Here is a 27,012-nt window from a genome sequence, read left to right as displayed (position 1 = left end):
ACTGGGGGCTCCCGCCCCCGGAGGGAGCCTCTCCAGGGAAGACAGAACTCGCCCACAGCTTCGCCTTGCCGCCCCGGCTCCGCTGCCGTGGGACGAGCGTGGACGGTGTCCCTCGGAGCCCACGACCTCCGAGGCACCGAACCTCGAGGCCGGAAGGACCTCGGAGGCCCGCATCAGCCTCGCAAACACGGGGCCGCCAGCGTCACAACGACTTCGCTCGGCTCGGCCTCCCGCGCCCCACAGGAACCCCAGTTTGAAAACCCTCTCTGTCGGGGGATGGCACCTTGGTTCTCAAAGGCACCCACTCCCCGGAGGCTGACAGAAGTGGAGTGGGGGGCCTGGGCCTCCCCGACTGGTCAGCGCAGGGGCCCGCCGGGCTGTCAGGGGCCTGCCCCACCTCGCACCAAGGACCGGGAGCCCGCAGAGGGAGGGCGGGCCGCGGGCCACTCGAGCACGGCTGGCTGCGGGTGGGTCTGTGGCTCCCCGACCTCTCTCTTTCCCTTTTCACTGCCTGTCAGCACTCACGGCAAAGACATTCTGGGGGACACCGCCCCAGGGCTGGAAGGCGGGTGGGGACATCGGGGGTGCCAGCCCCGGAGGGCTTCCTGGAGTGGGCAGGGTTGCAGCAGGGCTTTAGGGGGGGCGCAGCACGGCCACGATCGCTCCCGCTTCTCGAGTGAGCACTGAGCGCCGGGCACCCCTTCGAGCCGCCGCGCCTGCCCCCCACGGCGGCGCGGAGACGCGTGGGCCAGCGTTTCGCAGATGCAAAGACGGAGACTCGGGCTTCAGCCTGTGCCTGGCGGGCGGCGGGGGCCGGGCTGGGGGGCCGGGGATGCCTGGCTCCCCCGCACGCCTGGGGGTGGGACCCGATGCCGTGCCCTGCCCTGCGGGACGCCGAGAGGCCGGCGCTTCTGCCCCCGGCCGGCCCTCCACGTCAGCCACAGCTCTCGGGAAGCCAGCATTCCGGGAGCACGGCGGGCAAAGCAAAGCGGGGGGCTGGGGCGCTGGGGAGTCACGCGGTCTCGGCAACGCTCCCTGCTGCCCTGCCCTGTGCTCAGACCTGTCTGGCGGGTGAGGCACGATGATGAGGACGGCGTCAGAACCAAAGTGGGGTCTCAGGCCCACACCCCGGGATGAAGAGGGGCGGGACGAGCCTGCTATGAGCAGCCAGACGCGGGGCCCCGTGTGCGGGGCCTGCGTTAGCGGGCATGCTGGGTCTCGGGGGCCTGCTGTTCCCGGCCCCGGGGTCCCCTCGCGCACGCTCTGACACTGACCCCTGGCCTCGGGGCCCCCGGCCAGGTGCAGACCTGCCGAGCAGGCAGCTGGTGGCGGCTGCACTGTGGCCCACGGACTTGGATGGCTCCTGGGGAGCCTCCTCCCTCTCACGAGGGCCATCGAGGGTGCACTCGCTGCCACTTAGCCCTGCCGAACCTCAGTCTCCCGGCCTGGACCCCTGCACGGGGCCACAGCTCCGAAGGCCGGTGATGGGGGAAGCCCCCCGGTCCCGACTCTTCATCTGCTCCGACCGGGAGAGGCCCCGGGCGGGGGCCCGTGACTCCGCACGCGCAGACCGGACACGAGTGTTAGTCACGTGCCTCCCCGCACCCCAGGGTGGGGGTCTCTGCAGGCCGGAGAGCTGTCCCCACCCTCCCCTGCCCCAGGGGCTCCCCGCCGGGAAGGGGCCCCTCCCGGTCCCATCGCCCCATCAGCCTCTGTCCTGCGGGTCCCCCCCCTCGGCCCTCCACCCAGCGGGACTCTGGGCTCCTCTACTCAGGCCAGCCTGGGACACGTGGGGGGGGGCCCAGTGGGACACACCTTGTGCCCAGAGAGAGTCAAGACGCATACCCCGAGACAGAGCCGGTTTGCCTGCGAACCCCCTGGTGGTCAGGCTGTCCGTGACTTGGCCTCGTGGTTTGCGACACTAGTTTGAGATCCAGGGAAGGAAACACCTGTTGGACACCCCGGAATCTGAACAAGCTGGAGCCAGGCAGATGAACTGCTCCCGAGTCAGCCTGGGATGCGGAGACCTGGCCAGGGCCTCAGGGGTGCCTGACAACCCGCCGCTTGCCCGGGACCAAGCATTCCCTGCCCGGGACCACTGCTGACCCCACACAGACGTCCTCGAAACCCTCCAGGGCCACCAACACCCTCCACCCCTCGCCCCCGGGGCCACTCTCCCCCAAGCCAGGGTGACTCAGGGACCCGCACTTAGTCATGGTCACTTATAGCTGCAGAGTCAGAGTCCAGGCACAGGGATCGGGTCTCTAGAGCCGGCCCTGCCCACAGGACACTGAGTCACCTGGCAGAGCTGTGGGCTCGGGTAGGACAGGAGGCTCCCGGCCCCTCCCCAAGGACAGCCAGGGGTGAGAGGCAGCCACAGGGCTGAAGGCCCTAAATAAATTACATGGGTGTCTATTTATATCTTTTTTTCATGTATTTTTATTTTTAAGTTGTGGGTTATATGGTGCACGCTGAGCTGTGCCTAAAACGTATTCTTCAAGTGCGAGGAATGTGCAGTGACGGCCTGGCCAGCTCCCACCCAGGACGGGGGCCGGGAGCCCACCCCAGGGTGATCGCCATGCTCTGCTTGTCTCTGTGGCCTCGGCCTCCAGGGGAGACCCCGTGGGCGGGACGATGCCGAGCGCGGACCCCCGGCTCCCCCCCGGGCTGTCCCCACCGCATGCTGCTGGCCACGCAGGGCCAGAGGCGTGTGGCACCAGGGGCGGGCGCTGTGCCCCCCCCCCCCCCGCACGCTCAGCGATTCTGGTCCCAGCGCTTTCCCGGGGGAGCGAAGCCACCACTGGAGTGCCGCGCAGCCCTGGGCGCCCGCGCTCCGACGGCCTCCCCGCCCCGTGCCCCGGGCCGGGAGTCTGCCATCTGCTCCGTGACAGGCCCACAGCGGCCCGGCCACCACCCCCCGCAGAGGGCCCAGGGCTTCAGGCCCCTGCCGGGTCCGCGTCTGAGGCTTCCACGGCCCCACCCCGGCCTCCCGGTTCCCTGTCTCTCGGCCCCCACAGTGGCAGGAGATGGCCCCAGGGGAGGCGGTGGCAGGGGCAAGGCTGGGTGGCTCCCCCAGAAGGTGGTTTCCGCTGTCTGCACCCCGGCCTGAGGAGCCCTGGGCACGAGTGGCCCCGCGGAGGCCAGCGCAGCTTGATCCGGCTCTTTCCACAGAGGGAGCTGCCGTGCGCGGCCCTGACCCCTGGCACGGTGCCTGGCCGTGTCCAGTCTCACCCGCCTGTGCCTTCCCCTCGCCTGGGCACCGGCGCCCTGGCCACGGAGGGCCAAGCGGGTGATGGATGAGGGACCCTTGACGTCCCTCCCCAGAGCTATTCCCGGCCTCTGCCTCCCGCCCAGGCCCACAGCTGGGGATCCTCGGCTGGGGGCGGGGCTGCCCCTGCCTATATAAGCCCCGGCTCCGGGAAGCCCAGACCCTGCACGCTGCAGCCTGTGACCCCCGCCAGCGCAGCCATGACGGGAAAGGCCGCCGCGGAGGCCGGGGCCTGCCGTGCGGAGGACACTGCCTCTGAGCCCACGGAGGGGCCCACACAGCCCTCGGAGGAAGTCGCAGCATCGGAGGCCCCTGTGGCTGCCCCTCGGGCCCCTGCCCCCACGGGGGCTGAGCCTGCCCCTCCCAGCGAAGGTGACGGAGGCGGGGGGGGGGGGGTGGGGGGGGGGGGGGAGGAGAGCTGGGGGCCCCTGCGTCACGTGCCTCCCCCGCCGCCCCTCCTCAGATGTGCCCAGCGCCCCTCTGGGGCTGACGGTGGAGGACGTGAGTGACCGCGCGGTGACGGTGAGCTGGGAGCCCCCCGAGAGGCTGGGGCGCCGGGGGCTGCAGGGCTACGTGCTGGAGCTGCGCAGGGAGGGAGGTGAGCCAGGTGGGGCCCGGAGGAGCCTGGGCTGGGGCAGGCGGGGGCTCCCCGGTGACCTCGGGGGGGAGGGCACGTGGGAGGCAGGGAGCAGAGAAGCAGAGGGGTGCAGAGGCGCGCGCGGTGGGGGTGGGGGGCCCCGGCCAGCTTCCTGTCGCCGCCCCCGGGTGCCGCTCCGGCCGCCCTCAGCCTCCGCACCTGCCTGCCGCAGGGCTCGGCGGCCCTGCCCGCTGCCCCGGCACCGTCAGGGCTCTGCGGCCATCTCGGACCGAGGCATCCGAGGAGGGGAGCTGGGGGCCCGCAGAGGGAGGGCGCGCCCCGGGTCCGCGCGTGCAGCCTGCCTGTGCCCCCCGCAGCCTCGGAGTGGGTGCCAGTGAACCCCCGGCCCGCGATGGTGACCCAGCAGACGGTGCGGAACCTGGCCCTGGGCGACAAGCTGTTCCTGCGTGTGGCGGCCGTGAGCCTGGCGGGCGCTGGCCCGCCAGCCGTGCTGGCCCAGCCGGTGCACATCCAGGAGGCCGTCGGTAAAGCCCGGCCCCGGCCCCGGTCCCGGCCCCCCAGGCACCGTGTCCGATGGACAGAGGAGCAAGCCGGTGCCGTCGCTGCCCCTCACGCGCTCGCGCTGCGTCCGGCCAGTGTCCAGCCTCAAGTTCCAGGCCCCTCAGCGGCAAGGGGCCGCGGGAGGTCCAGAGGTCATGCCCCTGAGGGGCCCGCCCCAAGCCTTGGCAGAGGGCTTCCTGGCCCCCAGAACGAACGTGCCAGGCCCCGGCGGGAGGAGGCCGAGCGCCGGGAAGGCATCTCCGCCCACGGGGGGCAGTGCCCTGCTGGGGACCTGGGAGGCCAGCTGCCGTCGTTGCTAAGTCCCTGTTTGTAGGGGCATCGGCCTCGGGCCTGCCCTCACCCCCTCCCACAGCCGGTCCGATTTCAGCCCCGCAGTGAGTCACCCGCTCTGATCCAAGGTCCCTGGGGACAGCCCAGGGCCCTAGGTGAAGAGAGACGCAGGCCAGCAGGTGGCGTGAGGCCTTCTCCATCTTCCTCTTTGCCCCCGCCCACTGTGCCCCCCGCGGGGGGCCCCACAGTCTGGACAAGGCCTCCAGAAAGGGGTTTCGCGGCCACAGGAGGGGCACACTTGGATTCGAAGGTGCACTTCTCAGCCCCAGGGCCTGAGAGATGTGGGCCTTGTGGGGCTTGGACTCGTAGGCTGTCACGGCCGGTCCGAGGAGCCGGGGACCCTGGAGGTGCCTGGAGGGTCCTGGGCCTTCCCCAGGGGCACCAGGGGCTGACTCTGGGCCCAGCCTCTGCCCCGAAGCCCGACTTTGACGGCCACACTCAGCACCTGCCACTCCGGCAGAAAGCCTCTGGCAGGACAGAAGGGGAGTTCCTGGAGAGAGGGGCCCGGGCCGTGAGCAGACGGGACAGCCGGGCCCTCCTCGTGGGCAGGGTGGGGCCGTCCGGGATCCTCGGCCACTCAGCTGTCCCCTCCCGGCCACCTGCGGCTGCCGAGCGTTCCAGGCCTGATGCTCCCCCAGCCAAGTGGCCGCGCAGCCAACCCGCAGAGACACAGTGTTCCAGCTCACTGTGTCCCCCCCTTCTCCTGCTCCCTGTGTCCCCCCCTCCGCCCGCAGGCCACCAACTGCTGCCACCGAGGAGCCTCAGTCACCGCTGCTCGGCCCCCTCCGGGGGACAGGCGGGGCTGCTGCAGCTTCCCTCGGGATGGCGGTGGCTTCAGGGGTCGCGTCTTTTAGGTGACGGCCAGGAAGGTGGCTCCCCGCCCTCGCGAGGGGCCGAACCCGGGTTTCGGGAAGGCTGAGGCTGGCGGGTGGTGACGGAGGAGGAAGGGCGAGTGTGTGCAAAGGCCCTAACCCTCCCTCGTGACCCGGACGCAGGCCACGGGCTGACGGCTCTCCCTGGGGCCCCCGGGGAGGCCCTGGGCTAGTGCTGGGCGGTGTGTGTGTGTGTGGGGGGGGGGTTGCTGGATTAGGGAATGTAAGCCAGCAGGGGGCTCCCTACCCCCTGGTGCCCAGGATCCCCACATGGTGAGAACCCAGGGAATGCCCAGAGGCTCACCAGCTCCCCACTCCTGGCACCTCCTGGCTCCCGGCCCCCTCCCATCTCGAGAACCGTCTGCCCCCTCTCCACGAGGGCACACCCAGCAGCCGCAGGCAGGCAGCACCCCACTGCGCGCTGAGCCTGGGTCTCACTCCCACGCAGAGGCCCCCAGGATCCGCGTCCCCAGCCACCTCCGTCAGACCTACATCCGCCAGGTGGGAGAACAGGTCAACCTGCAGCTCCCTTTCCAGGTGTGTGCCTCCTGCTTGGGGGCAATCAGAACCCCGCCCCTCCCCGAGGGGCCAGAGGAGCCCAGGGAGTGCCGGGGGGGGGGGAGGATGCCTGGGGGGTGCAGTTCCGGGCGGCACAGGGACTCCAGCCTCTGCTGCTCCTCCCGGGCAGGGGTGTGGGTGGCTCCCCCAGACACAGCCTGAGGGCACCTCCCTCCCAGGGGAGCCCCAAGCCTCAGGCCTCGTGGACCCACAACGGCCATGCGCTGGATGGCCAGCGGGTGAGCGTGCGCTCCGGGGACCAGGACTCCATCCTCTTCATCCGGTCGGCGCAGCGCTCAGACTCAGGCCGCTACGAGCTGACCGTGAGCCTGAAAGGCCTGGAGGCGAAGGCGGCCGTCGACGTCCTGGTCATTGGTACGGGCTGGGGGGCTGCACACTGGAGGCCAGAGCCCCCTGCCTCCTTCCCCAGAGCTCCGGGGTCAGGCCAGGGGTCAGGCCAGAGGGCGCAGTGGGAGCACCTTGGGCGCCGGGTGTCATGGCGAGCCCACCCTCTTCATCACCCCCAAACTGTGGTCCTGCAGAGAAACCAGGGCCCCCCGGCAGCATCCGGCTCCTGGACGTCTGGGGCTGCAATGCAGCCCTGGAATGGGTGCCACCCCAGGACACGGGCAACACAGAGCTCCTGGGGTACACGGTGCAGAAGGCCGACAGGAGGACTGGGGTGAGGACGGCTGCTGCCCGGGCAGGCGGGGCTGCGGGGGGGCGGGCCGCCCGGCAGGGGTCCCGGGCCTGGTTCAGGCAGCCCAACCTCGTGTGGCCTTCGGTTCCTCCCGCAGAGCAAAGCGGGGGGCCTCAGAGGCCCTTCAGACTCCAGGTGGCCCTCGTGGAAAACCCCCAGGAATCTTGCTAAAATACGGATTCTAACTAAGCAGGCTCAGAGTGGGGCTGAGACCCTGCACTTCCAAGGAGCCCCCAAGTGACCCGAGTTTGCAGGTCCTCGGTCCCCAGCGCAAGGCTCTGGGATTCTCTGAGGACCTCGGAGAGGCCGACCGAATGGAACGGGGCCCCTCCTTCCAGCTCGAAGTCCCTCGGGCTCAAGGCCGAGCAGTTCGGCCCCCCAGGGACGAGGCGCTGAGGGCCTCGCGGGGGCGGCAGGGTGGCAGCTGCGGTGGCCTTGCTGCCCGCAGCAATGGTTCACGGTGCTGGAGCGCTACCGCCCGACCACCTGCACCGTGTCCGACCTCGTCGTGGGCAACGCATACTCCTTCCGGATCTTCTCGGAAAACCTGTGTGGACTCAGCGCCTCGGCCGCCGTCACCAAGGAGCTCGCGCACATCCCGAAGGCAGGTGGGTGTGGGTCCGGGCCGGGCCCCCTCCACCCCCGCCCGCCGCGTGTTGGCCCCGCGGGCGCCTCCCCGTCCACCGCTTCCGGACAGACACGTGGGAGCAGACCCCAGCGACGGCAGCTGCCTCGGGAGGCCGTGCGTTTACCCCGAAGACGCTGTGTGGCCGCTGACAGCACGGCAGTCACCGGGGCTCAGGGACGGTGTCCCAAGGGAGCCGGCCTGCAGGGCAGTGCGCACGGGCAGCGGACGGCGGGCTCGGGCTCTGTGACACCACAGAGACAGGCGAGCGAGACACGGAGGTCGCGGCCTCCCCGCGGGGCACGGCCCCCACGCCGCGCGACGGCCCGGCCCGTCCCCCCCGTCACCCCACCTCCCTGCACAGCCACACTCCGGGAGCCACGCTCTCTGAGCTGCGCAGAACGCGGAAGTCGCGCGTGTCTGAAGGGACAGGAATGAGGCGTGCCATCGCTGGGCTGCGGGCTTCCGCCCTCCGCCGAGACCCCTGGTCTCCCTGCGCCCCCTCCCGGCCCAGCAGGAGGGTCTTGCTGAGACACCCGCTGAGAGTGCCCCACACCGGCCACGCCCAGCTCCCCAGGGACACTGCAGCCGGGGGGGGGGGCAGGTCACCCGCCACCCTCGGGGTGTCCGGACAGCCACAGGCATCACGTGACCTTGCACCCCAAAGTCACTCAGCCAGGGCCTTATTTCCCCATCTGTCAAGCGGGGTGACAAGCTCACCCTGCAGAGACTGTGCCAGATCAACTGAGAGGCCCGGGCGGCAGCCACCGCGATGCGTGTGGGGAGACAGGTGAGGCCCCGTCCCGTAACCTCGCATTCGGCCCGTTCCCTCCCCAAACCCAGGGATTATTGCCAAACCTCAAGGATTTGTTAAAAGAGACTTCTCGGAAGCCCCGCTGTTCACCCAGCCGCTGGCCGACCGCACCTCCACGGCCGGCTACAGCACACAGCTCTCCTGCTGCGTGCGCGCCTCCCCCAAGGTGAGCACAGCTGCGGACTCCGCCAGGCCTCCTGGCCTCCGTGGGGCGCCCCGCCCTGGGCCACAACCCCCCAGCGCTCCCATGACTGTGCTCCCCCAGCCCAAGATCATCTGGATGAAGAACCAGGTAGACCTGCAAGGCGACCCCAAATACCGCACCCTCTCGGAGCAAGGCGTCTGCACCCTGGAGGTCCGGAAGCCCAGCCCTTTCGATTCCGGGGTCTACACCTGCAAGGCCATCAACGCTCTGGGGGAGGCGTCCGTGGACTGCCGGCTGGAGGTCAAAGGTGAGGCTTGAGGAGGGTCTCTCCTCCATGGGTGGGACAGGAGCCATCTCTCTGTGCTGGACGAGGCTGAGTGCTGAACCTCAGGGTGAGTCAGAGGCATCGAGGTCAAGGTCAGGCTGCCAGAAGGACTTTCTTGGCGGGAGGGTGGCCGGATGGGGCACAGGGGTTGCAGGGCCTCCCTGAGGTGGTCTTGCGGCTCCCCCGCCCCCTCGGCGGGGCCCGCCTCCCGCCCCCAGCTCTGACCTGCGGGCTCTCTCTCAGCCTCAGCCACACACTGAAGAGCCACTGGCGGCAGCTGTGACGGGAGGCAGGTGAGCGGCTGGGCCCACTGCCCGCACGGCCTCCGGGCAGGGGCCGGCCCGCCGGGTGAGGGGGAGGGCGGCGGTGAGCTCCGGGCGCAGACCTGCACCCCCACACAGGGCCCCGGGGGCCCCAGGGGCACCGGAGCCGCGCGGCGGCCTGTGCAGCGGGGGTTCAGAGGACCGTCCGGTCCTGGCTCTGAGGGACCGGGGTGTTCTCTGTGTTCTCATCAGAAAAGCAGAGACAGCCACCTGTGCCCGCCTGCCCCGCACAGGTCACTCCGAGGCTCTGGACAGTGAGGAGGTGGGCAGAGCTCGGACCCAGGCATCGGGCCCCAGATGGAGGTCTGGGGACCGGACGGGCACTGCCCCCTGCCTCCGCCCGACGCCCGGGGCTCATGACGCGTGCTCGCCGCCGTGCAGGCCTGAGGGCTGCAGGCCTGAGGGCTCGGGGCCGCCAGGCCCACCAGGACCAGAATCAGCTCCCCGGATGCCCCGGGCCCCCCGTCCCCACAGCAATGGTGGGTGGCTCTGCTCCTCGGCTTGGCCCCTGGGCACAGGGCCCTGGGAGGCACAGAGACGGCCAGGTCCCGCAGGGGACCGCGCACGGGGCGGGGGCAGTCAAATAAACCTGTGTGGCATGACAGCACCTGGTCTCTGTGACGTGTGCGCCTTCGGGATGGGCGTCCCCGCCCAGGACGCCGCCGGGGGGCAGGTGCCGGGGTTTCCAGACGGTCGATCCACATTCAGGGCTTGCTGCCCCAGCGTGGGGACTGAGGTTGCCCTGGAGCCTCGCACTTCGGGCCACCTCCCCCTCCCCCACTGCTGCTCCCTTCGGCCAAGGCCATCCCTCGCCCTCTGACCCAGCGGGGTGGGCAGCCAGCAGTGTGCGCTCTGCGAGGCTTCGTGGCCCTTTATTAGTCAGGTGCCTTCCCAGGGCACAAGGCACCACCGAGCAGGGACAGGGCCTGGAGTCGCTAGTGACACCCAGAGCGCACCCCACCCCTCCCCACAGGGGCAGACCCTCCCCTGCGGTCCTGGGCTGGGCCAAGTGCCGGGGTGCGGAGCGTATTAAATGCCAGGAAGACCTTCCTGCCCACGCCCTCAGGAGGGCGGTCTCTGCCTTGTTCCGGCTGGCCGCCCGTCACCCCAGGAGCGTCCACCGTCTGCCCACTTTCTCTGGTCCATGCCCCCACCCCCGAGGCAGGCAAGGTGCTCCCGACGGTTGGCGCGTCTTCATCAGGCCAGAAGCAGCAGACATGGTGTCACCTGGGAGACTCCAGGCCCTTCCGCGGGGCCTGGGGGAGCTGGTGGCCCAGGTGACAGGTAGCTGCCCTCCAGGCTGCCACCTGATGGCCCACACCTGCCACTGCACGTTGGCTCTGGGCCCAGCCCTGCCAGAGTCCAAAGGAAAGGACTTCAACACCCCTTTCTGCTGCCCCCAAGTCCAGTCCTGGGCTCTCTGGGGCAATGAGAGCCGGAGTCTGGCACCCAGCATGGCCGGGCACTGGGTCCTGGGGGATGGGGGCGAATCCCCTGAGTCCTAACCCCTGGGCAGCTCCAGCCACCTCTGCCTGCAGGAGAGAGCGCGAGGCGAGAGGCCCGGCCCCTCTCCTCACTCCATCAGGGCGGGTGTCAGCACCCTGCCCAAAAGGCCCTGCGCCTCCGGTCTCCCCAGGCCCTGCCTGGCTGGACGCTGAGGCCAAGCCGGTGGGGAGGCCAAGCCACATTCTTACCCATGGACGGCCCCCCAAGCCTCCTCCAGGGCCCAGGGGTGCAGGGTGCCCACACCCCACGGCCCGGCCAGGAAAGGTTCATGGAGACGAGTGGGGCAGGGGAGGAGAGGACCGGCCTGAGATGCTCTGGACGCAGCCGGGTGGGGGCAGCGACGTCTAGTCGTCCGGCCTCTCTTCCGGGGGGCTCTCCTCCGCGGGGGGCGCCGGCCGGCAGCGGAAGTGGTCGTTAAAAATCTTCAGGAAGGTGGCCCGGAACTTCTGGATGCGGAAGGCGTAGACGATGGGGTTCATGGCGGAGTTGCCGTGCGTGAGGAAGATGGCGACGTAGGTCAGGATGCTGGGCTTGCGGCAGGCGGGGCAGAACAGGGTGATGCAGTTGAGGATGTGCAGCGGCAGCCAGCTGAGGGCGAAGAGCAGGAGCACCAGGGCCAGCGACTTGGCGATGCCCAGCTCCTTCCCGTAGTACCTCTGCGGGTCGCCCGCAGGGGCCGACGCCTTCCTGCTGAGCTGCTTGCGGATGAGGTAGAAGACCTCCAGGTAGACCAGGGCCATGAGCAGCAGCGGGGGCAGCACCCAGGCGAAGAAGTTGAAGTAGACCATGTACTCCATGCTGATCACCTTCTCGAACTCGCAGTGGATCACGGGCTCGCCCACGCTGCCGTTGGCCGCCCAGGCCCGCTCCACCTCACGCAGGTTGTTCCAGCCGAACATGGGCGTGAGGCCCACCACGAAGGACAGGGCCCAGCAGCCCGCGACGGCCGCCGCGGCCCTCCGGGGAGTCACCACTGTCTTGTACCTGGGGAGGAGGCAGAGTGTGAGGCCCGGCCAGGGCGCCGTGAGTGGGGGGCTGCGTGTCTGGCTGGAGCGCCTCATTTTCAGGATCTAGGACTCAGGCCAGAGCATGCAAGGCGCTGGCTCTTTGCCCCTGCAGACAGTGGACACCTAGTTAATGGCAAAGATCACGGCAGAGGGCAAAAGGCACCCTCAGGCGTATTAATAAGATGACCAAGGTGCAATTCGCTCACGTGCACTTGGCACACCCCGGCAGGAGTGGCCGTGCGGAGCAGGAAGGCCCCGGCAGAGGGAGGGGTGCAGGCCCGGTGTGGTCCGTGACTGCCCGAGGCCACGCGGAAGGCGGCGGGCGGGCTGTCCTGTGCCTCCTGGGACGTCTGCACCGATCCGAGCAGCCCTGTGAGGGGCAGACCGGGGCCCCTTGGGCACCTGACACGACTGTCCAGCCCTGCGAGGGGCAGACCGGGGCCCCGTGGGCACCTGACACGACTGTCCAGCCCTGCGAGGGGCAGACCGGGGCCCCGTGGGCACCTGACACGACTGTCCAGCCCTGCGAGGGGCAGACCGGGGCCCCGTGGGCACCTGACACGACTGTCCAAACACCCTGGCCAGCCCTTTCCTCGGGCTCCATCGCCCCCCCCCCCCCGCCCGCCTTCTCCTCCCCTCCCTCCCCCTGCTGCTCGGCTTATCCCCTGAGGGGCTGATCTCAGGAGCCAGCTCTGCACACTAAACCAACTGGGAACTGTGCTCAGGAAACTGACGTCCGCCGAGCGGTTTGGGCACCGAGGCGCCGGTCCCCGCGGCGCGGGCGCGAGGCGGGCGCGGCGCCTTCGCAAGCAGATGCGCTGAGCGCTCTCCGTGCCAGGAACGGGGCGGACGCCAACTGCACAGAGGTGGGGGTGAGTCGACAGGACGCCCGCAGGCCGTGCCGTGCCCTGGGCAGGGACGTGAGGGGTGATTAAGGGCCAAGGGCTGCCCAGCCCTCACACGTCACGACACACGCTGACCACGAAACATCGGGGGCCCCGCAAACTGACCAGGCTGCCCACCCCCACTGAGGGCCGAGGGCTTCGACGCCCCACCTCCCCTCTATCCAGCCCAGCTAGCGGCCTGTGTGTCCTCTGCCCACACGCTGGCCTTGGAGCGAGTGCCGCAGGCCGGGGCCGCCGGCTCCGCTGAGGAGCCGGCTCGGGCGACGGCCCTCGGGCGCGAGGGGCCCCCTCCCTCCCACCGTGTCCTGTGCCTGCGGGACTGCGGCCTCCCCCACAGCGAGGACGCCTGTGGGCCTCTCGTTCCGGACACCTCTCCGGGCACCAGTCACCGTGCCAGAAGGCATCATGGAAACAGAAGGGAAGGAGCCGGCCCCGCCCCCGCCCCATTCAGAAAGCGAGCACTAGATGAGACCTCGGGAACTTTGTCCCAACCTCCGCCTCTTCCCAGCAGGGATGCCGAGGGCCCCAGGTGACTCCAACACCCCCGCTCCTGTGTCCCCAAAGCTGCGAGTTTGCCGCGCCTCCCAAGGCTCCCTCAGCTGAGCCCTCGTTCTCTGGCTATGACTGCGCCCAGGCCCCTTGTGGGTCCCCAGCAAGATGGCTGGCTGCTGCGGCCCCGGAATCAGAGACCGAGGTGGGCCCCGGGCCTGCCGCCCACGAGATCGCCTTCCTCTGCGCAGCGAGACGGCGGGGCCCACGGGGGGTGAGGACCGGAGGAGACGGCTGTGGATCACCCCGTGAGCACCCGTGTTCCTGCTCCTGGGCCCCACAGGCCCCGGTCCCGCAAACAGCCACACCTGGAGCACCTCCCGCATCTCGGGGCCCCCCTCAGGGTGCTCCCCACACGGCCATGGGGAGGAACTCCGGGCAAGAGCCCACGGGCAGGACCGAAGGGACTGTCCTGGCACCAGAGACGCAACGCGGACGGGCAGGGTCTCTGCCGGCCACACTGTCGCTCACTTTGCTCCCTCAGGGCCCCGCCCCGTGCCGTGTACGGTCTGCGCACGGAATCCCCACCTCACGGGTTATGGATTCAAGGCCCAGAAAGGGGCGGCGACTGGCCCGGGTCCCTTCTGGGCAACGGGCTCACTGGGCGGTCGACAGACTGGGCACGTCCGACTCACTTTGAAATGGGAACATCTGGCCCCGTTCAGACAGGGAGGCATGACGGAGGGGGGTTGTCCAGCCCAAGGATGGGGGTCCAGCCCAGGATCCACACAGGGGCCGGTGACCCCCTGGGGTGGCGGGTACTGACAGTGTTGCGGGGGGGATGGGCAACCTCTGGCTTAGGGAGGTGCCCCGCCCCACCGCCGGCCTGGAGCCGGGCTCCTCCAGGGCCAGGTCCCAGCAGACCCTGCAGCCTGGGGTATCAGTTCTCATCTGTTTTTCTTGCTATTTTCTCCACGGTGGGAAAGGGCTGGACCCAGGACCTTGTCTGAGGTGGGGCAGGCTCTATCAGGGAGGCCTGTCGCCCGAGACCAGGGAGAGGCCCACCTCTCCCCGCATGGGGGCAGGGGACAGGGGAGCAGAGGCTGCCGGTCCTGGGGTGCGCGTCGGCAGGGCGGGGCAGACCCAGGCGGGGTCCGCGGGGTCACTGCAGAACGGGGGTGGGGGAGAACCGGGACACCTCACGGACACATCGGTGTCGGACAGCAGTTCCCCTGCGGTGCAGCTCGACCTCCCACCAGAAGGCCCCCGGGGCCGGCTCCAGCCAGCGCCCTGCGGCCCCTGAGCCCCAGGACCCGCACCCCCTGGTGCACCCTGGGCCTGAGGGGGCCTCCCGCTGTCGCGCCTGCCCCAGTCACCTCGCTGTCCCCTGTCTGGTCTCTCAGAGGCTTCGTCACCTGTCTGACCAATTCCTGGCATTAAAGGCCTTCAGCGGTGCACACCTAATCGATTCTGTGCTCCCAGGTGGACTGGAGGTCCAGGCACGAGGCTGGGACAGGGAGCGTCCAGCATGGCCGCCTCGGAGAGCTCCCCACGGGGCGGGGAGAGCCGAGCAGCCTCTCAGCAAACCGCTGACTCAGGAGGAAGGAGAGTCTGCACGGTGGGTCGGGAAAGGCCAGGCTGTCCCTGCCCCGTCACCTGCCCCTCGCACTGAGCCTGCAGGCCGGGTGGGGGCCGGAGGGGTCAGCACCCTCACTGTCCTGCAGCTCGGACGGCACTGAGTCCTCAGCTTCCTTCCCCATCCTCTGCAGTCTGAGGAGCTGGGCTCATACCCTCCGCCTTCCTGCCTCCCTTCTCACCGAGACCTCAGGCACTTGTAACTGGAAGCTTGGATCTCAGACAGGGGAAACGAGGCTTTCAGACTATTAACCTACTTCCTGTGGGGAGAGGCTCCCTCCCAGAGGAGAGCAGGAAACCAGACAACCGAAGGCGCCGGGTGCCCAGGGCCAAGCACGCGGAGCACGGCACCCTGGGGAGCCCGGGTGAAGGCCAGCGGGGCCAGGTGCCCGGGCCCCAACGATCCTACTTCCGGCCCTGTGGCATCACTCACCATGCCAGAATCAGGGTCCTGTGCCCCCAGAAGGGGACCATCTGACACCCCAGGGCCAGCTTGCCGAGCTGCAGGGGACAGAGGGACACTGAGCCCCTTGAAAGAGGAGAGCTGAGTACATTGATGAGGAGACCAGTGTGACGGGCCTGTCACTTGCAGGGAGGAACAGAGAGGTGCCCGGGCCTCCTGTCCTCTGTGTGAGCACTATGTGTGCTCCCCCATCCCCAGACTCAGATGGGTCCTGTACCCACCCTGAGCGCCTGCCCCGAGGGCACGGGGTGGGCAGAGCCCTGAGCTAAGGGAGCTTTTTGCTGCAGAGCAGAGGGAATGCGCCAGCCTGCCCCCCGGTGTAGCCCCAGCTTGCACTGGGGCCCTCGGGGGGGGGCCCTTGTGGGGAGGGGTTCTCAGACGTGGGGGAGGTGCCTTTTAGAGGGACGTGGGTTTGCAGTCCCTACCCTTTCCCCTGGTCCAGGCGCATGGGGACGTCCCCACTCAGAGGACAGGAGGCCCGGCACCGCTCTGAAACGCCCCTCCCTGGACTTCCAAGGCCAGGAGCAGCCACTGCCTCCAGGGACCGGCGGTTCCCCGAGGAGGGTGTCTGACACAGCTCAGGAAGCCGTGCCGGACCTCGGCCGTCCATGCGCTGAGACTCAGCCCCGCAGCTCCAGGGAGAGGCCAGGGTGGGGAAAGACCAAGGCTGAGGGGCCCCTCCTGCTGCGGGTGACTTCCTGACTCATCAGGTGGGATGGGGTTTGGTGGCCTGAGAGTGCCTGGCCAGTGAGGACCTCCTGCGGTGCCCACGGTGTGGAAAGGGGTAAAATCCCTTTTCCAGTGATGGGGAAGGGAGCCAACTGCGTCACTGTCTGGGCAGGCCCTGGTCGCTTACGAGAGCCAGCAGAGAAGCCAGCGTGGCTAGCACAGGGGAAGGGAGCTGGGAAGGGCTCCGTCCGCACCGCACCTGCCTTGCTACCTCGCGGGTCACGTGGGCACCAGGGCCCCGGGCTCTGGTCCAGGCGCTGCTGGGGGGAGTGAGCTGGCCTTGGGGAGACCCATCCCCTGCAGGGCATCTGTGTCCTCATCGGGCAGACGGGGGCCCTAACATGTCCGTCACCTGCCTGGAGACCAGCCAGGCATCCGTAGAGGGAAGGAGAACCGTGGGGAGGAGGAGCCCAGGCTCGCTCGAGACCTCGGTGGACAGTCCCTCCGAGAATGGCGTGCCCGCACCGTGCGCCGCGGGGCCAGAGGGGAGGGAAGAGAAACGAGCACCTGCTGAGCGAGTGAGGAGCCGTGGGGTCAGACCCGGGCTTGGACTGTGGCTCCACCAGTTGGCAGCCAGTCGGTGGCCTTCGATACATGACGGTTCCCTGTCCTCGGCCTCGTCCTCAGCCAGCTGGCGTGAGACTGGCTTGGCGGGCACGCCGGCTTATCTGGGCCCTATGAACAGTCGCAACGGGCGCCTGTCACCACCCACAGGACACCCCTGACCCTGGCCACGGGCTCCCGCCGCCTGGCCCGGCGTGGAACAGCTTAGTTGGCGTCCCCGGTCTGTGGGTCGGCCGGAGTGGGTGGGTGGGTGGGGGCTCCCTGCTGGGCGGGGAAGCTCTTGGGACAAGTGGGAGGGGAACGTGGGGGGTGCCTCGGCCCTTCCCCACACCCTCTGAGTACCTCCTGTCCTGTCCGGAGGGCCACCGCAGTGGGAGGCGGGGAGCCAATGGGCTTGCCCAGGTGGCTGCAGGTGGGGCAGGACTCGGGGCTGGCGCCCTCCAGAGCAGAGAGAGGCTCCACGCTGGGTGCCTGGCACAGAGCGGGCACCCAGCACTGCCTGGGGAAGGAGAGCAGGTGCACACACGATGCCCAGTTAGAAGCAGAGGGAGCGGAAGGGGCGGGCGCTGGGGAAGAGGCAGAACAAACTGCGGGGAAGAGAAAGTTGCACACGCGGCAACACTGTTTCAGCGACGCCAAGGGCGCCTCGAACGTGAGCAGAGCGGGAGGCGGCCAAGGCTTCCGGCCCCTTCCCACGCAGAAGAGCCTGCCCCCTGCCCCGGATACGCGGCTCCGTCCACCTCCTGGGCCTAGGCCGCACTCGCACACACACAGGCCTGAGGCCGGCGCCCACCCCTCCTGCCGCCTCGGCGCCCGCAGCCAGGCAGCCCCTGGGCAGTGCCTGACCTGCAGCAGAAGCCGGGTTTGGGGCTGGGAACCTGAACACCACGGCCACCGACGGCCACCGGCAGGCCGTCCCCACAGCAGCAGCGCAGGCGACCTCAGACCGCCCTCTGCGGGGCACTGGAGCAGGGCTCATTCTGCAGGTGCGGAAGGCGAGGCTCTCGCGGGCATCCAGCAGCGCGCGGGGCCACGGCCAAGGCCGGAACCGGGTCATTCCACCCGAACCAGCGGCTGCGTGGCTGTCAGCAAGCTGTTCAGCCTCTCTGAGCCTCAGCCCCCTCAGAACGTGTGGGAAGTGGGGATATGGGACGCCATCGACCTGAAGCCATCCTGGCGCCTCCAAACCATCGTGCGGGGTGTGAGCGCGAGACTCCACGCGAAGTGCTGGGCGCTCAGGAGCCACAGGCCACTCCTGCCACCCACTCAGCGACACGCGGGGCCAGTCCTCGGGTCCCAAATACCGGTGGGAACTGTGCCGGGCACGGTGCAGGCAGGCAGAGATGGACAGGCTTGGGCCCCGCCTCGAGCCGCTCCCAGGCCAGCGAGGGAGATCCGCCGGCTGCAGTTCAATGGGGGCTGCATGGGGAGCTGTGGGAGCACGAGGGCAAAACAAGGAAGGCTTCCTGGAGGAGGCGTCACCCAAGTTGAGTATTTAAAAATGAGGACTCAGACAAAGGAAGGAAACAGCTGCATGTGCGTGTGTGAGACCCAGACCTGGTCCTAGGTGGCAAATCCCCTTCCCTTGTCCTCCTCCACGTCAAGGCCTGGACAGGTTTGGGAGACAAGGCCGCAAGGCAAGGAGCCTGAGTTCTGAGCTGGCAGGAGGGGGCGTGGGCTGAGTGTCACCGGTTAGGGTGACCTGGGCCCCGCGCACCAGGGCGCAGCCTCCTGCCGCGTGGCTGCTGGTGCGCTGTCAGCCTCGCCCACTAGACGGTGGGCTCTGGAGGGCAGAGCTGCGTGGCTCGTGCGTGTGAGCTGTGTCCCCAAGTCAGGGCGGGTTGGTGGTGGCAGCTGGGCCACGAACGGGGCAGGGAGGCGCTTGTCTGGGCCTGGGGCGGGGCGGGGGTCAGCATGCAGCGATGGAGGAAAGGTCTGACACTCAGGAGAGTGTTTCCTGATTCGTGAAAAAAAAAATAAGGAGCTATAACCCCTCTGCGCGCCAACGCAGCGTTCCTATGTAAACACACCCGCACCAGGGCCTCCTGGGAGCGGGGACCCTGCAGCACCCACCACTGCGGCCTGGGCCTGGGCCGGGTTCTGACCGCCGTGTGTCCCTCCGGCCCTCGCTGGGCCACTGTCCCAGGGCGGCCGTGGAAGCCCGCGGCCTGGGGGGCGGGGGCGCTGTGTCGCAGGCCACCGGGCACAGCGCGCCCCCAAGCTCCCCGAACGCTTTCCTCCCCAGAGGCAGCCGCGCAGCTGCCGGCACCAGGGAGCTCTCTCCCCGGCTCCCACTCACCAGCCCCCAGCGGCTGCCCCGGGCCCCGGAGGGGCCAGTCACACCCTCCCCTCAGAAACAGGAGCACAGGGACCGAGGGAGCCCAGCTGGGGTCTGGGGACCAGGACGGTCCCCCTGACTAGCCAGGTCAGCCTGGGTGAGGCACTTCATCCCCACGCCCCAGCCCCCGCTTCTGACCTCTCGGGACTGTTTCAGGGAACCAGCCCTTCACTGGTGCCCACTTTGGCGCTCCGACCGACAGCTCCCCACTTGGCTGCCCGGTCTCCAGGGAGGGTTTTCCTCCCCCGCAGCATGTCCCATCCTCCCCCGCAGCCTCTGATGCGGCCCCTACAAAGTGCAGCCCAGCATGGGTCAAGGGCCGGGCTACCAGGAGCAAGACAGAGGAGAGAACCACGACTTCCCTCGCCGCACCTGCAGCTCGGCCTGAGCGGGCCTGAGCCCAGGGGGCTACAGAGGCCGCATGACGTCAGGTGTTAACGAAAAACAAGCTCTGGAAGGCCGACAGCAGCAGCAGCCCCACAGGCCGAGTGCCTCCTGTCCGCCAGCCCTTGACAGGCCACCTGTCCGCCTCCCAACACGCCTTGGAGGGCAGAATGAGGGCGTGAGCTCTGCAGGAGAGGGGTGGCAGCTCAGACAGCATAGGAAGCGCTCCGAGGTGCCGCAGCTCGAAGGCCTGACCGAGGTGCCCGGGGAGCCGGCTGGACCTTCCTTCCCCGGAGTGTCTGGGCAGAGGGCGAGGGGCCTCCTTGGAGCGGGGACCACTGGAGCACCCAGGGCCGAGGGCTCTTTCAAACAGAGCACCCCTCCCTGCCCCAGAGAGCCACCACCTGGGCCTGGCAAATCGCCAAGCTGGCTGGGTGGGCGAGGCCCACTCAGGGCCCTGGGCTCCCCGAGGCTAAGAGTTCATAGCCGCTGGACGCAGGCTGCACGGTGAGAGCCGCAGGCCCGGCCGCCCGACCCGGGCCAGGCCCGCCCATGGCGCTGCAGGGTCTCTGGCGCACGAGGCCGAGTGGACTGCCTCGGAGCAGGAGAGCTGAGGGGCCGTGCGCACCGGCTCTGCACGGCGGGTCTGGGCTGCGGCTCGGTACGCGCCCTCCGGTGGGGTGCCCCTGCCCTCTGCTGCGCTAGCCGACGCGGGCCACTCGGGGCCCTGGAGCAGCTGTGTGGGGGGTACACGTGACCACTCCGCAGGGCGACACTGCCCACAGTGCCACATCAGCAGTGGGGGCCAGCGACAGGGGCGGGAAATGAGGCTGTGGGTGCGCGGAGGTCCAGGGACGGCGCCTGCCTCAGGGGGCCCTAGCCACCCCAGAACCCACCGTGTCTCTCCCTGAACGGAGCCTGGCAGGAAGAACGCCCAGCCCGCCGGACCCTTCGGAAGCTTTAGGGGGCCCAAAGCCACACGTCCTCGATGTTGCGGCCTCCCCAGGGGCAGGTGGACACGTGAGGCGGAGGCACCTGGGAGCCCACCTGACGGTGCAGGAGCCTCCGCTGAAGCCTCCCGACCACCACGTGCGGGGGCGGGGACGGAAGCTGGGGCGTGCGGGGAGGGTCCACCTGCGCTCCGCCCAGCGCGCGCATCGCTGGCACCTGCGGCTCCCTCGCCTCCCCCCTTCCCTCCTCGCCCCCGCCTCCAGCAGCAGCACCACCGCCCACCCCGTGGCTTTGGCCCGTGAACCCGGGGAGTCACACGTGATTCCTTCCCCCGCTTTGCACATCCAGTCCGAAGGCAGCTGGTTCTCACCCTGGCGGGCTGCGCGCGGCCGTTCCCTCCGCCCCCACCTGGGCCACGCCTCCCGGCTGCCCGCCCACCCTCCACCGGGCAGGCAGCTGACCCGCTCACCTCCTGTGGTGAGAACGCTGATTTTTTTCAAGTGTGAAACTGCCTTTGCACACGTGGAATAAGCCCTATTTGGCTGTCAAATATTATCCCTTTTATATATCATTGGAATTGATGGACTAATATTTTACTAAGGATTTACGACCTTCTAAATATGTAATTTGGATTACGTCTCTTACAGTACTCAGGCTCCACAGTGAATTAGAACAGGCCAGACTCTTGACCATGAACCACAGGCCTGCATGGCCCTTCCTAGTCTCTGGCCCGTGGGTCTCTGGACACCGGCAGAGTTTGGAGAAGCCGAACAGAGCCCGTCAAAATGAGTTTGGAGAAAACCAGCATGCTCCCTTCCTCGAAATCTTTTAGAGTCATAGTGTGGCTTTCTGCTCATTGACCTGTGGGCTCGCTCCCAGTGAGTCTCTAAGGCCCACGAAGGCCAGGCCAGGCCCTCGGACCTCTCCACGTCCTCAGGGCCTGCGGCCTCACACCCAACCCACGGGTGTCAAGCACAGTGCTGCGGCCACCACGCGCCTCAGGCACGCCCAGCTGCTGTCCCCGGTCACACCAGACTTCCCAAGCTCGGTCGCCCCACTTCTCAGAGAACGGCTTCGCACCCTACCCCTCTCCATGGCCACCCCCCACATCTGCTCTCTCAGCTGATGACCGGCTTCCCACTTCACTGAGAAGGCTCAGAGGAGGGCCTCAGCCACACGCTCGGCCTCCTGCCCGGCTGAGCTCCGTGCTCCCCCACGGCCGCCCCCTCTGTGTGCTCCTGGGTCCCAGCCCCGCTTCCCCAGTGGCCTGTCCCCACCCCGGCCTCCGCGGGCGGTCTCAGCCAAGCGGACTGCCCGCCCTCCCGCCTGAGCACGCGGCACGCCTGGGGCCCGCCGTCGGGACAGCTGGGCCCCCCTTTGCTCTCTGTGCAACAAGTTCCCCCAAAGAGCCGCCCTGCCAGCCCCACACTCAGCCCTCTCCCCTCCACGGACATGCTCCCACCGAACCCAGAAGGGCTCAGTCCCCCTCAGGGACCCAGCGGCGGCGTTCGGGCCGGCAGGGTCCCCACGCCCGGCCCCAGGGCATGCCCGGGTTCTTACTCCTTTATCACTTCCTGCATTTCTCAAAATTATAACAAGAAACATGGATTATTTTTATGCTCTGAAATAAGGGTCATATGTCAGGGCACAGCCTCTGGGGCTCCATGACCCTCGGGAAGGGGCAGCTCGGTCATTACCCGCTTGCAAGCAGCTCACCCTGGGCAGCCACTGCAATGCCGGCCGACGGAAGCCTGCAGCCTTGGGACGCACATGGGCCGCTCTCAACTAACGTCCACAACACCCTGCCCAGCACAACCCGCCCGACACACCCCGAATTCAGACACAGAAACTGCCCTTTTCGTCACCAAGCAACTTCCCCCATCGCACCTGTCTGGGCTGACCACTGGTGTGCGGCCCCATGGGCAGGCTGTGTCCCCGGGGCACAGGGGCGGCTCACGGCTGCTCCCGGCAAAGGGGGAGGAACGGGCTCCCGGCTGAGGGACCCTGGACTCTGGGACCTAGGCCTGTCCCCTCTCTTGAAGGAGCGAGGGGCTGGACACTGGCCCCCTGTGTCTCAGACACCCCTGCCTGGTGAATGTCCTTCTGCAGAGGAGCTGGAGCCCACCTCTCCCGAAAGCAGAGACCAGACTATGGAGCCGTCGTCCAGGAACCTGAGGCCACAGACAGTCACACTGGGTACAGCATGGGGGCCCCTTCGGTGTCCAGAAAAGCCACGAGCGGTGGGGGGAGAGCTCCACTGACACACCCCGAGCTCCCAGACCTTTCCCGCCATCCCGCACCCCCCAGCTGAGCTTCCCTGGTCAGCAGCCCAGCCGGGCAGGCCTCCAGCCATGGACAGAGGCAAGGCGGCCAGGGGCCCCAGTGCCCACTGGGGTGAAGGTGAGGAGGCAGTGTGAGTGTGGGCTGAGCGGAATGCAGAGGACACTGGCAAGGATGGGAGGGGACCCGCCCCGCTGGCCGGCCTGAGGACGTCCCGCGTGAACCCCACAGCTTCCCGGGGCTGGCTCGAGATGCACGTGGGCCCTGGTCAAAGGCGCCTGGCGGCCAGGCCTGGATTTGAAGCCGGTCTCCGCTCCCAGCAAGACGTTTGTCTGCAGAGATCACTGAGGACCTGTTTCTCTACAGAAGTGTACGAAGAACGCAGGTATCGAGAACCGGCAGCAGCGAGAGGCTGCGGGCACGAGCCAGGCACAAAGCACTGCGCCTGCTCCTGCCCCGGGAGGCCAGAAGCCCAGCGCCGCCCCCCACAGGCCCCACGGCCCCGCAGGAGCGACGCAGGGACCTCCACGGAGAGGGAGGCTTGGGGGGCTGCACACCGGCCACCCACGCCCCGGGTCTCATAGCTGGACCATGACGGAGCAGGTCTGACTCGCGAACGCCTCCTCCGCCCACACCCATCTGGCCTCAGGCAGCCCCGCGGTGTCCCTCCCGCCTGAGGGCCAGCCCTGGGCACGGGCCCCGCTCCGCCCCACGGCCAGTCCCTGGACTGGGCGCCGAGCTGCCCCCCGGAAAACCGGGGCTGAGGGTGGTGGCAGGAGCTGAGGGGACCAGGTATAGCCACGGCCTGTGAAGACGCTACGCAAACAACATGCTAAATACATGTAAATGCCCACGCATCTTCGATGAATCAACAATTCGAGCTTCTTTTTTTTGGTAACTAGATCACACCACATGATGTGAACCTTCTCTCTCTCTTGCCTTCTGCCAAGTGGAAGGAAATAAAATTTGCGGTTGACTGAGGAAAGCGCGTCTCGCTCAGCGAGGTGCCCGGCCGACGTCATCTCCCAGACACCCCGACCTCGCTCGTGCCCAGGGCCACATCTACCTGTGGCAGGCTCACCAGGGCCGGCCACCTGGGGACCTCCGGCCAAGAGCTAGTCTCCCAGAAGCAGTGGCCGCATGGCCGGTGGCCCGGAGGGGAGCAGCCCCAGCTGTGTGCCCTGTGGAGGGACCTGGGCAGTGACAGACCAGCCCCCGGGCCTCCGGCTTTGGGACAAAGGCTCCTCCCTGAGGGCGCCCCAGGCGCTGCCGGGGCAGCGGTGGTCGGGGCTGCACGGCAGGACGTGGGGAAGGCCTGGCCCACAGCTGGGAGGGGTGGGCGACATGGGGAGGCTCGGCCAGACCCCGGGACTCGCCCGGCGCCACCCCCTTCACTGAGTTCCACCGTGTGCCCGACACTGCGCTAGGTGCCAGGCCTTCTGCAGAAACGGGAACAGCGTGCAGCTGCCACCAATCCACCCGCCAGGAAGGGGACGCACGGGTGTGAGTTCCCAGCCCCCCGGAGACGTGGGGGGCTGTGCAGGGCCCACCAGGTCAGCCCCACTCGGGCCACTCTCGGTAAACGCGCGTGTGGTGTGCAGGAGCCGCTGTGTCTCTCCAGCCACCTCTGGGAGGAGGGACCGTCATGCACGTCCCCTTTCACAGATGAGGGCGCTGAAACTTAAGAGGTTAATAAGTGACTTTCCCAAGGCCGCACAGCTAGAAACTCAGCAAAGACCAGAGTCCAGGCCCGCGTCCTCAGCCCCCATGCCCACCCGGCCTGGCCCGGCCCAGCCCCCAGAACACGGCTCCGCAGGGCCGGGCCTGCAGCTCCTGCCAGCGCAGCCCCCGCCGCCCCCGCAGGGCAAGCAGGGCGCAGTCCACAGCCCGTACACCCTGTCGCATCGGGACCAGGCCTTTGGCTCACCACGGCACCCACTCAGCAGGCAGAATTTCTCCACAGCCCCCCCCCCCACCACTTGCTGTGCGGCCAGGCCAGGGTCCCGCCCTGCTAATGGTGGGACCAGCGTCACCTGCACCACGCCGTGGACACACAGAGGCACGAAGGCCTGCAGCGCAGAGCTCCCCGGCACCTCACCTGCCCCCCGCCTCCCTTCCCCCCGAGCAGCCTGCACCCCAGGTCACCAGGAAGCCTGGAGGCTGCGAGGGAGGCAGACGGGGCACAGAGACACACGGAGCTGGTGGGAAACGGGGGGGCGGGGGGGGGCGGGGCCCTGCTCCCGGCGCGGGGGGCTGCGTCTCAGCGCTCCCTTTACCGGCCTCTGCCCCACCTCCTTAGCGGGGTCACAATGAGAAGAGGAAAAGGTGGTGCAAGAAAAAGAGCTTTGAAAGTTGCACAAATGCAGCGCGACCAGGAGAAGTGTGGGCGTCCGGGCTCGGGCGAGCTGCCGAGCGAGGCCACAGGTCCCAGATGTAGACGCTCCTCCGGGGATGGCAGAGCTGCCCAGTGGAAAGGGAATCTGCTGGCAACAAGACTTCTGGGGAGGGGGCAGGGAGCAGCCTCCCGGGAGCGTCCCAGCAGGGCCAGCCCTGGCCGTGGCCCAGGCATTCACTGGCACTCAGTGGCCCAGGCAGTGCCTGGCGATGAGGCTGTGACCCGCAGTCCTGGGCAAGGAGCCCTGCGCGGACCAGACTACGGCGAGACCGGCGGTCAGGCCCCCAGCCTGGTGCTCCCTGGGCTCAGCATGAGGCCCCCGGCTGTGCCGGCTTTGAGAGAAGCCGCCTGCACTTGCCCCTCCCTCTGCAGCAGAGGTCCCAGAAGTGGGAGCTGGGACGAGGGCATCAGACTGCTCGGTCCCCAGGACGGCCCTGGAGGGCGGAGCCCCTGGTGCAGAGACAGGGGAAAGCCGGACGCTGCCCGGTCAGCCTGCAGGGGCGGCGGTCCTGGAGCCGGCAGCCGGCGGTCCCCTCTGGCCCTCGCAGTCGGTTCTGCCCCCTCCGGCCCCTGGGGTTGCTGGGGCTCAGCTCGTCCCCACCTAGCGTTCACCGTGACTCTCGGCGGCTCCTCTAGACCCCCACCCCGGGCCGAGCAGCTGGCCATGTCGGGAGGAAGGTGGCACAGCTCTGGGGCCAGATTCACGGCCCTCCGGCCGCCCAGCACCTCCTGCTCCGCCTCTGGGCTGACACCGTGGCCCAGAGGCCAGCCGCCTCCCTGTGGCCTGTGCTCTGCCTCTGTCCTCTCTTGCGGGCCCCTACGGCCCCCTCGCAGGGGCCAGGCCGGCACTTCCAGCCGCCCTGGACTCACCGGAGCGGGATCTTGACGCGGAGGTAGCGGTCCACGGCGATGGCCAGCAGGGCCAGGATGGAGCTCTGGGTGAGGATGAGGACGGGGCAGGCCACCATGAGGCAGGTGTGGAAGTAGGTCTGGGGCCCGATGTTGATGAGGATGGCGAGCGGGATGACGAGGGCGCCCACGGCCACGTCGGCCACCGCCAGCGACACGATGAAGCAGAAGGTGGCGTCCCGCAGAGCCGGGTTCACCTTCACGGCCCAGATCACCAGCACGTTCCCAGGCACGGAGACCAGGGCGATGAGCACCTCGATGCCAATGTAGGCGGCCTGGAAGGCCGTGATGGTCGGCGGCATGGCAGGCCACGGACGGGCGTCAGCAGACGGGCGCCGGGGGACAGGGGCCAGGCACCTGCGGCCACAGAAGCGCGGTGGGGAGGCCTGCCCGCAGCTCTGGGCTGGGGCTCCCCTCTGGAGGTGTGCCCGGCTGGCAAGCCCGTGCCTGCCCAGGCCGCCGGGCACCCTGGCTCTTTCTCTGCCTAATCGCCGTCCCTTCCCCTTACGTCCCCAGAGCTTCCACTCAGCAACTTAAAATAGCAGCGCTCACTCCTCTGCTGGCTGTTTTATCAGGTGTTGGGCGGCTCCCAGCCACCCCCCCCACCGGGGTCCCCACGCCTGTCTCTTCCCACCCATGCCCACCCAGCAGGGTGCAAGGAGCTCACCATCCTGTCTACTAGCCGCCAGGGCCTCGGAGGCCGAGCACAAAGATGGGGGCACCCCGGGCTTCCCGGAGTTGCGGGGCGCGCTGAGCAGGGCTGGGCCGGGGCTCGCCGCAGCTCGGTCCTCGGGCTCCCGCGGCCTGGCAGGCATCACATGGTGCGCGGAGGCTCGGGGTGCTTTTAAAGCGGCAGCGCCGCTGCGCGGCACCTGGGACGCGCCGGCGACAGCGGGTCGGGACGAGTGCGCGCAGGCGGGGCTGCGGGCGTCCACCGCCCGGCCCCCGGCAGCGCCCGGCGTTGCAGCCCTGCCAGGGACCCCCGCCCACCCCCGCCCCAGAAGGGGCTTTTCTAGTCGCCTTTTCCAATCCTTTCCTGCAGCCCCAGCGGGAGGCCGGGGTGGGTGGGAGCACAGACCTACCCAAGGTCACCAACGCTGGCGGAGCTCGCGGCCGCCCGCGCGGCTCCCTCCCAGCGCGACTCTCGCGCAGCCGCCAGCTCGGGGTGCCCCGAGAACCGCGGCGCGCCTGCCAGGTCGGGGATGCGCCTGGCGGGGCTGCCCCGGGCCGGCGCTGAGTGACAGCCCGCCCCGCACCGTGCGGCGCCTCCCTCCGCGGCCTCTGCCTCCTCCCCCTCCGCCCTCCGCTGACAAAGGAAGCGATCCCGGGTGAGAGAAG

The 27,012-nt window shown here is 68.8% G+C and overlaps 2 protein-coding genes across 3 annotated transcripts; one reads left to right on the top strand and one right to left on the bottom strand.

Moving 5' to 3' along the window:
- Positions 1-3,458: 3,458 nt before the first annotated feature.
- Positions 3,459-10,624, top strand: MYBPH (myosin binding protein H). The gene is made up of 10 exons (XM_036235334.1): positions 3,459-3,640; positions 3,732-3,866; positions 4,223-4,390; positions 6,078-6,166; positions 6,367-6,562; positions 6,730-6,869; positions 7,336-7,495; positions 8,356-8,492; positions 8,592-8,778; positions 10,281-10,624. The coding sequence occupies exons 1-10, from the start codon at positions 3,469-3,471 to the stop codon at positions 10,622-10,624; spliced, it is 1,728 nt and encodes a 575-aa protein (XP_036091227.1). The 5' UTR covers positions 3,459-3,468.
- ADORA1 (adenosine A1 receptor) lies at positions 6,847-26,837 on the bottom strand. Of its 2 annotated transcripts, none has more exons than XM_016130786.2 (3): positions 26,757-26,837; positions 25,636-26,031; positions 6,847-11,609 (listed from the first exon to the last, which is right to left on the bottom strand). In XM_016130786.2, exons 2-3 carry the CDS (start codon positions 25,974-25,976, stop codon positions 10,970-10,972), a joined length of 981 nt encoding a protein of 326 aa, XP_015986272.1. In that variant the 5' UTR covers positions 25,977-26,031; positions 26,757-26,837; the 3' UTR covers positions 6,847-10,969. The 2 variants fall into 2 exon arrangements, with proteins under 2 accessions (XP_015986272.1, XP_015986271.1); XM_016130785.2 differs by lacking the exon at positions 26,757-26,837 and adding an exon at positions 26,342-26,546.
- Between the last annotated feature and the right edge of the window lie 175 nt (positions 26,838-27,012).

This window comes from Rousettus aegyptiacus, unplaced genomic scaffold (assembly GCF_014176215.1).
Source record: "Rousettus aegyptiacus isolate mRouAeg1 unplaced genomic scaffold, mRouAeg1.p scaffold_m13_p_18, whole genome shotgun sequence".
Classification (NCBI taxonomy): domain Eukaryota; kingdom Metazoa; phylum Chordata; class Mammalia; order Chiroptera; family Pteropodidae; genus Rousettus; species Rousettus aegyptiacus.
The sequence above is the reverse complement of the archived record's forward strand: the minus strand, read 5'-3'. Positions and strand labels throughout refer to the sequence as shown.

Coding starts and splice junctions, on each gene's coding strand:
- MYBPH (XM_036235334.1), top strand. CDS start 3,469: ATGACGGGAAAGGCCGCCGCGGAGGCCGGGGCCTGCCGTGCGGAGGAC. Junction 3,641..3,731: donor GCCTGCCCCTCCCAGCGAAG/GTGACGGAGGCG, acceptor GCCCCTCCTCAG/ATGTGCCCAGCGCCCCTCTG. Junction 6,167..6,366: donor ACCTGCAGCTCCCTTTCCAG/GTGTGTGCCTCC, acceptor CCTCCCTCCCAG/GGGAGCCCCAAGCCTCAGGC.
- ADORA1 (XM_016130786.2), bottom strand. CDS start 25,976: ATGCCGCCGACCATCACGGCCTTCCAGGCCGCCTACATTGGCATCGAG. Junction 11,610..25,635: donor CGCGTCAAGATCCCGCTCCG/GTGAGTCCAGGG, acceptor CCTCCTCCCCAG/GTACAAGACAGTGGTGACTC.